This window comes from Mesoplodon mirus, assembly GCF_964341445.2.
Source record: "Mesoplodon mirus genome assembly, chromosome: 14".
Classification (NCBI taxonomy): domain Eukaryota; kingdom Metazoa; phylum Chordata; class Mammalia; order Artiodactyla; family Ziphiidae; genus Mesoplodon; species Mesoplodon mirus.
In genome coordinates, this window is record NC_138990.1 from 37,508,216 (window position 1) to 37,520,569 (window position 12,354).

At 35.9% G+C, this 12,354-nt stretch overlaps 1 protein-coding gene across 2 annotated transcripts in view; it reads right to left on the reverse strand.

The window, feature by feature from the left end:
• SMC6 (structural maintenance of chromosomes 6) overlaps positions 1 to 12,354 on the reverse strand; it is a 70,181-nt gene that overhangs the window by 19,686 nt on the left and 38,141 nt on the right. For both annotated transcript variants that reach the window (XM_082643105.1, XM_082643106.1), the window contains 5 exons: positions 11,596 to 11,710; positions 7,931 to 8,091; positions 3,799 to 3,934; positions 2,484 to 2,564; positions 1,201 to 1,371 (listed from right to left, as the gene is read on the reverse strand). In XM_082643105.1, coding sequence (XP_082499231.1) covers positions 1,201 to 1,371; positions 2,484 to 2,564; positions 3,799 to 3,934; positions 7,931 to 8,091; positions 11,596 to 11,710 — 664 coding nt within the window. The remainder of the gene's footprint in view (positions 1 to 1,200; positions 1,372 to 2,483; positions 2,565 to 3,798; positions 3,935 to 7,930; positions 8,092 to 11,595; positions 11,711 to 12,354) is intronic.

Consider the following 12,354-nt stretch of genomic DNA (forward strand, 5'->3'; position numbering starts at 1 on the left):
ATTCTTGACAGTTTTCATACTTATTTTATTTCTTCTTATTCTATTTTCTTTTAAAAACTAATTTTGTCTTCTTTTTTATCTTGGACTTTTTGTGTTTTTAATTCTAATTTCCTGTAGTAACTACTATTTGTCTTTTCAATAGTATCCTTAATACTTTTTTCCTTCCTCACAACTTTATTATTAAAATTTTTTATTCTCTTAATCAGTAATTTATCACTCTATTTTCCCATTTTTTATTCTTATCTCAAACAGAAAAAAAGTAAACCACCTTGCATTACAACAGCAGGCAGGAATCACAGCTCTATGGAAAGCAGCTATAGAGAGGCCACCGCAAACAGAGAAAAGTTGTTTCTGCTCGGCTCCTCCTCTAACTTCCTTTAATAAATTATGTTTTCTAAAATTGTCAATGGAGACAATTACAGTAAAGCTCATATGCATACAAATTCTTTAAAAATTTTTAAATATCTAAATACATTTTGATTCAAAGGGGTAGTTTTCCTGCAAAAAAAGGGGGTTATATCATCAATAAACCTTTCTCCTCTTAAAACATACTATTAATTCTTCTCAATGTCTTATAAATAAAATTTGAGGTTTCGAGAATAATTGAGCTATTCATAAAAATGAGAATGATAATAAGCTACTTGACAACAAAGCTATTAAACATGATGAAATTTACAGAATTTAATTGTTAAATAACTTTATTTCCCTAATTTGGTTCCAAAAAGTATGTGCTTTAAAAAAAAAAAAAAGCCGATTGAATTCTAGTTGGAATATAATGCAGATATGTTAATAAATGGGAATTGGGTAGCATTTTATTTCAAGCTGGCTTTTATATCAACTAATTCTTCAGCTATTGAGGAAAAGTGGGACAAGAGAACAGATAAGCACAGAAACAGTATAGACAGATAAGATGTCCGGCCTCTAGTTCTAAAAGAAGAAAAAATCTCACAAAATAAAAAGGTAACAAAAGCTGTAATCTTCTGGGGGGTCAGAAATTTGGCAATTTATTCTCTTTAAAGGCGTGAGCAGAGTGTTTAATTCTAATTGATCTAATGATGAAAAGTTGGTTTACAGCCCGGTTTTATACAGTTACATTTACATTTAGCCATAAATTCTGTTGAGGTAATATCTAGTCGGTATACCGCGTATATAAAACTGAAACATAAAAAATATATATAGTAGAGTAACAATAATACATACCTTAAGTGGATCTGCTAGCTCTGATAGCTGATTAATTTTCTGTTTAATTGCATCATACTTGTTTTCCACTTCTATTTTCAGACTTTTAAAATGTTCCATATTCTCTTTTTGTTGTTCCATGTTTTTCTCAACCATTTTCATTTTGATTTTATTTTCTTGAGCTTCGTCTTCCTGGCAACATTTACAGAGCATATAGAATTAATTAAAACACTTTTAAGTAATCAAATGGAAAAACAGTACAAACAATTCCAGAAGAGGAGAAACTATAGGCTACAAGTAAATCAGATTAAAGACAAATACAAAGAACAAGTTATGCTATTTTCATACTCTTAATGGTAAATTAGGAGGTAGAAGAAATAGGTTCAAAAATAGAAAAGGATTACATTTAGAAGACAAACTACATTGTGCTCGAGGTCATAATCAAAAGGGGCAACTTTTATTCTTATCTACTCACTTTTTCTTTCAAAATATAATGTATATAAATATATATCTTATGCCAGACAATGTGTTAGATGCTGAGTAAACAAAAATAAACAAGACACAGTCCGTACCTTTAAGAAATTTAGTCTATCAATAAAAGTAATGAAAGCAGAAAAACACTAAGTGGAAAACCAGATTACTAATAAAAAATGAAGACAAATTCTTATTAGAGTAAAGCTCTATCAGTGCAGGGACTTGATCTGTTTTGTCCACTGTTGTGTCCCTCAGCATTTAACATGATGCCTGGTAGAGAGTAGACAATTGGTAAAAACTGATTCATTTTAACAAGACTCTGCAATCTATCTAATTCACTACTGATGGTAACCCAGAGAGCTAAGCTGAATGCCATAAAAAGATGTCTAAGAGAAATTAAAATAGACTAACAAATATGCGGTAAGTTAAAACCATTAACTTGGAAAAGAGAAAACAATGCAAAGAGACCAACTTCAACTGACTAAAAGATATCACTAATATTGATACTGATTAATTCTGAAAAAAACTATGCTAGGTAGTTTGGTTTGAAAGGGCACTATTTACATAATAAACTCTGATAAAGTTTTAATTTATGTATCAACAGAAGAAGACAAAACCAATTACAATGCATGCAAGTTACATATACAAAATATTAAGGAACTTGAAGGCCATACACCAGGTAGTTTCTACCTTATTTGTAAATGGATATAGCAATCATAAAAAGTAGCCTCAAAAAAGGATTGTTTTATAAAGCTGAGAGTAGATACTCTTAAATTAAATGACAGATTTGTCCTTTAACATTACATTTAAATTGAGGAAAAGAATCTTACCAAGGTTGCAATATCTACAGACTGGTGTTCTTCTATATTCTCAAGTTCCCGAATTTCAGAAATACTTCTTCTTATTTTCATCTTTTGAAAAACAGTATTTAGATTTTAGTAATTAGAAATAAATGAAAAATAAAAACAAAAACCCTGGGGAAGGATGTATTAATCAACAAAGTTCTACTCTGCTTTATGTTACAGAAGGATTCCATAGTTAATGAAAGAGACACATTAGTATTAAATGAACCAAAGAAATGTATGTATAAAGTCTGCCTTGATCACCATTATTGCTAATCCACTCTCATGCAAAGCAGATATAAGTACTCCACCTTAGCATTTAAAATGATGACAGTGTTGAGTCCACAGAGAAAGTACTTTCCTGAAACATCCAGTCTCAAGTTATGGAAAGATTACTCCAGTGGTTCTTAAAGTCCAATCCCACTATCTCCTGGGTGTCTCTGAGACTCTTTCAGAGGGTCCATGAAGTCAACACTATTTTCATAAAAACACTAAGGCATTATTATTTATTTATTTAAAAGCCTTTTTAAAAAAAATTTATTTTATTTTATTTATTTTTGGCTGTGTTGGGTCTTTGTTGCTGTGCTCAGGCTTCTCATTGTGGTGGCTTCTCCTGTTGCAGAGCACGGGCTCTAGGCGCGCAGGCTTCAGTAGTTGTGGCATGCGGGGTCAGTAGCTGGGGTTCGCGGGCTCTAGAGCGCAGGCTCAGTAGTTGTGGCGCACAGGCTTAGCTGCTCTCTGGCACGTGGGATCTTCCCGGACCAGGGCTCGAACCCGTGTCCCCTGCATTGGCAGGCAGATTCTTAATGCCTGCGCCACCAGGGAAGCCCGGCATTATTTTTTTTAAGACCAATTTTACTATCTATTTCTTACAGGTGTACAGGAGGTTTATAGCTATGATGTGTAATATTGCAACAGACTGATTATAGAAGCTGATATGACAGTTCAGGTGAATTTTATTAAGCCAGATGTTAGAGATTTAAAAAAATATAAAAAACATCAATCTTTTTACTATATCTTTTTGGTTTTGGAAAATAGTTATTTTTCATAAAAATGTTATTTACGTTAACACATAATGTACTTATTATTTTTAAATGAATTAATAAACATTCTTAAATTTTGCTTTAAGTTTTAATAGTATGAATACTGATAGATAAAACCCAAACAAGCAAAAGCTCTTTTAAGATTGTAAAGGGGCTTGAGGCCAAAATAGTTGAGAACTATTCGTCTAACTAAGTGAATGTTAAGACCTTAAAAATAACTTGGAAATGTTTAAGTTGAGAAAAGAAATGATGTTTTTTACCTTTAACTCTTTATAATGTAGTTGGCACCGTCTAAGAAGTTCTTCATTCTGTTTAATATCCTTTTCAAGGGCAGACAAATGTTGCTGAAGATTTGATATCTGGGCTTTCTTATTTTCAACCTCATTCTCCAAGTCACTTAATAGAGAGAGAGGGTACAAAAATACTTTAAATTTACTTCTGAATATTACAAATATTTAGATCTTTACAAAGAAAGCCCTATTTTTAATAGCTTTTTTGCAAAACCTATGCAGTTAAACCAGTTCTGTATTCCTACCAAGTAATTCATAACATGAAAATACAGAGGTTTCAAAAAACATCTTCTAGGGGCCTCCCTTGTGGCGCAGTGGTTGAGAGTCCGCCTGCCGATGCAGGGGATACGGGTTCGTGCCCCGGTCTGGGAGGATCCCATATGCCGCGGAGCGGCTGGGCCCGTGAGCCATGGCCGCTGGGCCTGCGTGTCCGGAGCCTGTGCTCCGCAACGGGAGGGGCCACAACAGTGAGAGGCCCGCATACAGCAAAAAAAAAAAAAAAAAAAAAAGAAAAAAAAAAAACATCTTCTAAACTGGAATTAAATTTTACTTACTTCATTGGTAAGTATTTATGATTTATCTGTGGTAGGCACTGTGCACAGTGATAGGCAGAGGTAGAAAAAAAAATTAAGGCATAAAGGAATCAAACAAAAAGGCAAAACATCAGGAAATAAACCATAACATTGAAATGTGAACAGGACACTGCACTATATGTCCACAATACCACGGGAACCTAAGAGTAAGTCTGGGAGAAGTGACAACTGACTTGTGTTCTCTTAAGTTTTCACCAGATGGACCATCTAGAGGAGAAGATGGAAAGAAATACACGAAGGCACAAAGAGGTGAAAAACGAATAAGACTGAAGGTCAGTAAAACTGAAGGTCAGCTCAACATTTTCTGTGGCGAATAAATGCTATGAATGTGTGGGGAGTGAAAGGGAAGGAGAGGAGGACAATGAAAAGAGGTGGAGGATAAGGTCGGCAGATGCCAAAGCCATAGAGGGTCTCTATGCCAGCAGAGGCAACTGTCTTCAGAAGTGATCTTTTCCTGTCTCACTGACTCTGTCTTCTAAAACTCTGTGCCTGGTGGAAGAGAACCACCTGTGCAATTAAGCACAACTTTTCTCTGATAAAGAGTGTATGCCAGATTTCACTAAGATGCACATTTTTCCACATTTTAACATCTCTGAATTCTGAAATCATCTTCCAGTCAATGGTTCAACTATCAATACTTTTCGTTTTTACTGGTATATAAAATAATAGAACCTCTTAAATTTGATGAACTATTAGCACTGTGCTACCTTGTGGAATTCTCAAAATTAAAAACAAAAACCAATGACGTTAGCTGAATGAATGATAAACAAATGATAAAATGAGAAAAAGGGGAGAGAAAGTGTGGTATTTCTGGTAAAAATGGAGCCAGATGCAAAAACGTTTTCAGAGCCATCTTTCATCAACAGGAACCTGCCAGTGCTGAGTTAATGAGGGTACAGAAAAGCATACTTCATATACTCATAGTGTGAGAGGGGATTAGGGAATCAATTGTTCTGTAGTCATTTGGCAATTGCTATTAAATGATCAACTTATATAAGAACAAAGTAAAATTTAAATACTTATTTTAATAAGTATTAATAAATATTTATTTTAATAAATAAATAGCACTTGCTATTAAATGATCAACTTATATAATAATAAAATAAAATTTAAATATTTATTTATTTATTTAGGCTCATTTAATATTATTAAGTATTAAAAATATTAGTAATTGTTTAATGTTATTAAATATTTAAACTCAGGCCATAAATTGTATGTTAATCAATCAATGACAGTCATTTGGCAACAGCTATTAAACAATTTTAAACCTCACGTATCCTTTGGCTCAGCATTCTCACCATTCAGAATTTAACCTATGCATATACTTTCAGAAGTATGCCAAGATACACATGTGCGTTCTCATTGCAGCACCGCTATAGTAGGAGCAGACTTCAGGTAACACGCATGTCCACCAGCAGGAACTGGTCAGGCAGATTATGGAACAGCCATACCAAGGGGCAGCTCTAAGTGTCCTGATATGGAACAATCTCCAAGATATAATATTGAGAGACAAAAAGCAAGACACAGAAACCACATGCGTACTTATACACAGCACAAATGGATGAACCTTGAAAACAGTATACCTAAGTGGGGGCAAAGGGCTTCACTTTTTTTTTTTTTTTTTTTTTTTTTTTTTTTTTTGCGGTACGCGGGCCTCTCACTGTTGTGGCCTCTCCCGTTGCGGAGCACAGGCTCCGGACGCGCAGGCTCAGCGGCCATGGCTCACGGGCCTAGCTGCTCCGCGGCATGTGGGATCTTCCCGGACCGGGGCACGAACCCGTGTCCCCTGCATCGGCAGGCGGATTCTCAACCACTGCGCCACCAGGGAAGCCCGGGCTTCACTTTTCATTGCATTCATTTCTGTACCGTTTGAATTTTCTCACTATATGCCTATATTACTTTTAATCATTTTAAAAATGTCAACAGGGACTGTGGAGAGATGGAATTATGAGCTACTTTTGTTTTCCAATTTATATTTTCCGTATTTAAAAAACACCAGTGAATTTTTTTAAATTTCCAAATATCAGACAACTATCATATTGGTTCAGGTCAAAACAGATGACACAAATATCATTTAAGTATCATGATAACTTAGTATATTTTCAATCAATAAAGTTTATCAAGGTGAGAAACAATTTTTAAAAAACCAATGTTCACCTGGCTTTTAAAACAAAAGCTCTGTCCACTACACATTGATGCAAATATTTTAGCTAAAAATGAAGCCAATTATTAACTTCATAAATAAGTCTTAAACCATTACTACTAAAGTGCTAGGATCAGGGATCCTGATTTGCTGCTGATACACTTACTACCTTTTCCAAGAATGTCATACTTTTTTTAAAGATGTGGAACACAAATGCACAAGGCATTTTTTGTTGAAAGAAAAAGCATGAATTACGTAACACTACCACAATATTGTTTATACATTTGCATTCATGTTTGCTTGAGTACTATATAATTTAGTCTTACCCAGTTAAGAATTAGAATGGCCTGATTTAAGTGTCATGGCACAGCGGACAAAAATTTATCACTTTACAGGTCAATTTTATACAGGTACGTTCAGACACTGATGAATTTTCATCTATCCTATCACAAAGATTCAGTGTCAATTTAAAATGTGTGTTGAGTGCTGTAATAACAAGTTGCAGGTCATTCAACAGTTTTCTGTTGCTAAAAAAGAAATTTTTACTAAATTTCCCAATATCCACTATGGTTATTTTGCTTTATGCTGCTCTCATAATCATACAAAAATAACTAATATAATTTGAAAATCAGATATCTATTTTAAAAAAACCTCATTTCCCCCTATATATAAAACCCATTTAGAATACTTTCACTTTTACTCAGTTTTCTTAGATAGTGCTTTTACCTAAGTTCTATGTTCTTCTGCTTGAGGTCTTCTAGGTCATTAATTCAGCTCCACCCTATCAATTCATCAACTGACAGTTCAGTTGGGAAAATCATGCTTTTCTCGTACCAAAAGTTCTTTTTGCACGTGTTTGAATCTTATTAAGTACCTTTAGTTTTTTGTTTGGCTTCTCACTGCGTCTCCTCTAGCAGCTCTGTCTCCCTAAGCATTTGATTTAACGGTGCCAACTGATTTTTCTTCTAGAACAGTGCGACTCAAAGTAACAGGCAGAGACACAGCAAGGACCTTGAGCCAGAATGTATACCCAGCACACTTGTACTCTCACTGAGAAAAATCAGCAAAACTAAACAATGGTATAGTGATGTAGCTGATTTACATTCTGAGTTAAGCTCCTTACCTCCTTGCAGACAGGTAATAATCAATGTGCAGACCAGCTCATCAAGCCCAGAATACTGTCATCAAAGTCATGATGGAAAATAACCATCAATCTAGAATTCTACATCCAGCTAAATGATCTTTTAAGACCAAACAGATTACTCACAATTCTTCACTGACATAACTACTAATAGAGTAATATGAAAAGAAATGAACCCCAAAGAACTAGTGGGAATAATACAGTAAAGCTACACTGGACACTAACCTTATTTCAGAATCCACATCTCTGCTGAGAAACTTAGGTCTTCTATATTCAGATGAATAATAACGCCCTGCAAAAACTTGATCACCATCAGCAGTAAAAGCTTCTCTACAATTCTTGGGTGGCTTTTGGGACTGCATTACTGCACGAGCTACAGAATTATTCTAAAAAAATAGAGGGGAAAATACATTTTAAAAATATGCCGAAGCATTTCTGTTGTATATAATTTCAAAATATTACCTATTATCACTTTAAGATTCAAGTATTTTTATTTAAACATTCAAATGAAATAATTCCATGAGAAAAATAAAATAATTTAAAAAACAACTTTCAAGATTCAAAGAATTAAACTATTAAGAGTCTTAAAAACATAAGAAATAATGTTTTATGACAAACTGATACATATTTTTTTGAATTTTATTTATTTTTTATACAGCACGTTTTTATTAGTCATCCATTTTATACATATCAGTGTATACATGTCAATCCCAATCTCTCAATTCATCACACAACCCCCCCCACCACTCTCCCACATTGGTGTCCATACCTTTGTTCTCTACATCTGTGTCTCTTATTTCTGCCCTGCAAGTCGGTTCATCTGTACCATTTTTCTAGGTTCCACATATATGCGTTAATATACCATATTTGTTTTTCTCTTTCTGACTTACTTCACTCTGTATGACAGTCTCTAGATCAATCTACATCTCTACAAATGACCCAATTTCGTTCCTTTCTATGGCTGAGTAATATCCCACTGTATATATGTACCACATCTTCTTTATCCATTCATCTGTCAATGGGCATTTAGGTTGCTTCCATGACCTGGCTGGTGTAAATAGTGCTGCAATGAACAATGGAGGGCATGTGTCTTTTTGAATCATGGTTTTCTCTGGGTATATGCCCAGTAGTGGGATTGCTGGGTAATCCAGTAATTCTATTTTTAGTTTTTCAAGGAACCTCCATACTGTTCTCCATAGTGGCTGTATCAATTTACATTCCCACCAAGAGTGCAAGAGGGTTCCATTTTCTCCACACCCTCTCCAGCATTTGCTGTTTGTACATCTTCTGATGATGCCTATTCTAACTGGTGTGAGGTGATACCTCATTGTAGTTTTGCTTTGCATTTCTCTAATATTTAGTGATGTTGAGCAGCTTTTCATGTGCGTCTTGGCCATCTGTATGTCTTCTTTGTAGAAATGTGTGTTTAGGTCTTCTGCCCATTTTTTGATTTTTTTTTTAATATTGAGCTGCGTGAGCTGTTTATGTATTTTGGAGATTAATCCCTTGTCCGTTGATTCATTTGCAAATATTATCTCCCATTCTGAGGGTTGTCTTTTCGTCTTGTTTGTAGTTTCCTTTGCTGTGCAAAAGCTTTTAAGTTTCATTAGGTCCCATTTGTTTATTTTTATTTCCATTACTCTAGGAGGTGGATAAAAATATATCTTGCTGTGATTTATGTCAAAGAGTGCTCTTCCTATGTTTTCCTCTAAGAGTTTTACAGCGTGCGGTCTTACATTTAGGTCTCTAAACCATTTTGAGTTTATTTTTGTGTATGGTGTTATGGAGTGTTCTAATTTCATTCTTTTACATGTAGCTGTCCAGTTTTCCCAGCGCCACTAATTGAAGAGACTGTCTTTTCTCCATTGTATATCCTTGCCTCCTTTGTCATAGATTAGTTGACCATAGGTGCATGGGTTTATCTCTGGGCTTCCTATCCTGTTCCATTGATCTATATTTCTGTTTTTGTACCAGTACCATATTGTCTTGATGACTGTAGCTTTGTAGTATAGTCTGAAGTAAGGGAGTCTGATTCTTCCAGCTCCGTTTCTTTTCCCTCAAGATTGCTGTGGCTATTCGGGGTCTTTTGTGTCTCCATACAAATGTTAAGATTTTTTGTTCTAGTTCTGTAAAAAATGCCACTGTTAATTTGATAGGGATTGCACTGAATCTGTAGATTGCTTTGGATAGTATAGTCATTTTCACAATATTGATTCTTCCAATCCAAGAACATGGTTTTCCTTCCACAGGCTGCAGAACTGTAGTTCTTCTTGCTTCTGCTGTCTGCCCTTTGGTGGATGAGGCTATCTAAGAGGCTTGTGCAGGTTTCCTGATGGGAGGGACTGGTGGTGGGTAGAACTGGGTGTTGCTCTGGTGGGCAGAGCTCAGTAAAACTTTAATCCCGTTTTCTGCTGATGGGTGGGGCTGGGTTCCCTGCCTCCCCGCCCCCACCCGTTGGTTGTTTGCCCTGTGGTGACCCAGCACTGGAGTCTTCCCGGCTCTTTGGTGGGGCTAATGGCTGACTCTGGGAGGGCTCACGCCAAGGAGTACTTCCCAGAACTTCTGCTGCCAGTGTCCTTGTCCCCACGGTGAGCCACAGCCACCCCCCACCTCTGCAGGAGAGCCTCCCACACTAGCAGGTAGGTCTGGTTCAGTCTCCTATGGAGTCACTGCTCCTTCCCCGGGGTCCCGATGTGCACACTACTTTGTGCGTGCCCTCTAAGAGTGGAGTCTCTGTTTCCCCCAGTCTTGTCGAAGTCCTGCAATCAAATCCTGCTAGCCTTCAAAGTCTGGTTCTCTAGGAATTCCTCCTCCCATTGCCAGAACCCCACGTTGGGAAGCCTGACATGGGGCTCAGAACCTTCACTCCAGCGGGTGGACTTCTGTGATATAAGTGTTCTCCAGTTTGTGAGTCACCCACCCAGCCGTTATGGGATTTGATTTTATCGTGATTGCGCCCCTCCTACCATCTCATTGCAGCTTCTCCTTTGTTTTTGGATGTGGGGTATCTTTTTTGGAAGGTACCAGATACTGGTGAGTTCCAGTGTCTTCCTGTCGATGATTGCTCGGCAGTTAGTTGTAATTCCGGTGCTCTTCCAAGAGGGAGTGAGCACACGTCCTTCTACTCCGCCATCTTGAACCAATCTCCCTGATAGATTTTATTTTTAAATTCTGATATTGCTATCCACTAAAGTTAAAAATTTTAAGTACTTTTTCACATGAAAATATTTACCTTCGAAATATTATTTTTCATAGAAAAATGAAATCTTATTTTTTCTAAATGTCTTTTACACCCTAGAAAAGATGAGTGAACAGCAAATTCCAATAAAAGATTAGTACACTGAATTATGTAGGGAAAGCCTGGAAATATTTAGTATTTTACTTCCTAGAGGAAGTAAAAAGAGGATTAGGCTTAACTGAGGCCTAATCAACCTTCCTTGGAACAGACCTTTACAAGAGGACTTCATTATTTTCTTTCAAGTATCTGTCTAAAATATGAGAGGGCCAAGCCCACAAATAATTACAATATGAACTTGCAATTCACATATACACATTTGGATGACTGATGTCATTGCCTCTCAGGTTCCATTAATGAGAAAAAGAGACTCTGTATTAATTACAGATTTGTTTTGAATTCCCTTGTCCCTTCTCAGCAAATTTATGCCAATAGATGACACACAATATTGGTGATCTAATCTAACAAGTACATATCAATAGAAATATGTATACTGATGAACAATAAACACTGATTTATTTTACAGAACTCAAAGTTTTTCTAAGAAAAAGAATTCATAAAATATCAAGTACTTAAGCAGAATAGGAATTTATATAACCAACCTCAGTTTAGGAAATTCAGAATAATATAAAATACAGCAAGCATCTGGTCTTACTTTGATCAGCAGCACTGTCTCTATGCTTCTCATGTCAATTAGGCTATTTGTGACAACTGCATTATCTATTTCTAAAGCTGTCAGAACCGTTGGGAACTCTGGATGATAAGCAGCTCTAGGAGACAAAAATATATAAGGATTAACTTACCAAACGGTAATTATATATGTATATTTTTTAAATGGGTGATGAGATGATGGATAGTAACAAGACATGGAAAATATGTGATAACGTTTGAAAACATCTGTATTAGGTTTATTTTATTTTATTAGCAAACATTTATATATTACTATGTGCTGGGCACTGTTCTAAGCATATCATAAATACAGTTGACCCGTGAACAACACGAGTTTGAACTGCATAGGTCCACTTAGATGTGGATTCTTTGTCAACGAATACAGTATGCACTGCAGTATCTGTGGTTGTCAGAATCAGCAGATGCGGACTGTGGCTTCAGAGGACCAAGTATGGGGCTTGAGCATCCACAGATTTTTATACCCACAGAGGGATATCCCTGTGGAAACCTATATTAGCTCATTTACTCCTCAAAACAACTATATGAGATAGATAATATTATTCGCTCTATTTTTTTTTTCCCCAAATGAGCTGCAGAGAGTTTAATAAGTTCCCCAATGTCATAGAGGTAAGAGGTCAGGCTAGGATTTAAACCAGGCAGCTCAGCTCTAGAACCCAGATTCTCAATCATTATGTCCTATTGCCTGTTATACTTAATCATTACAGTTTTCTTAAATCTTATACTC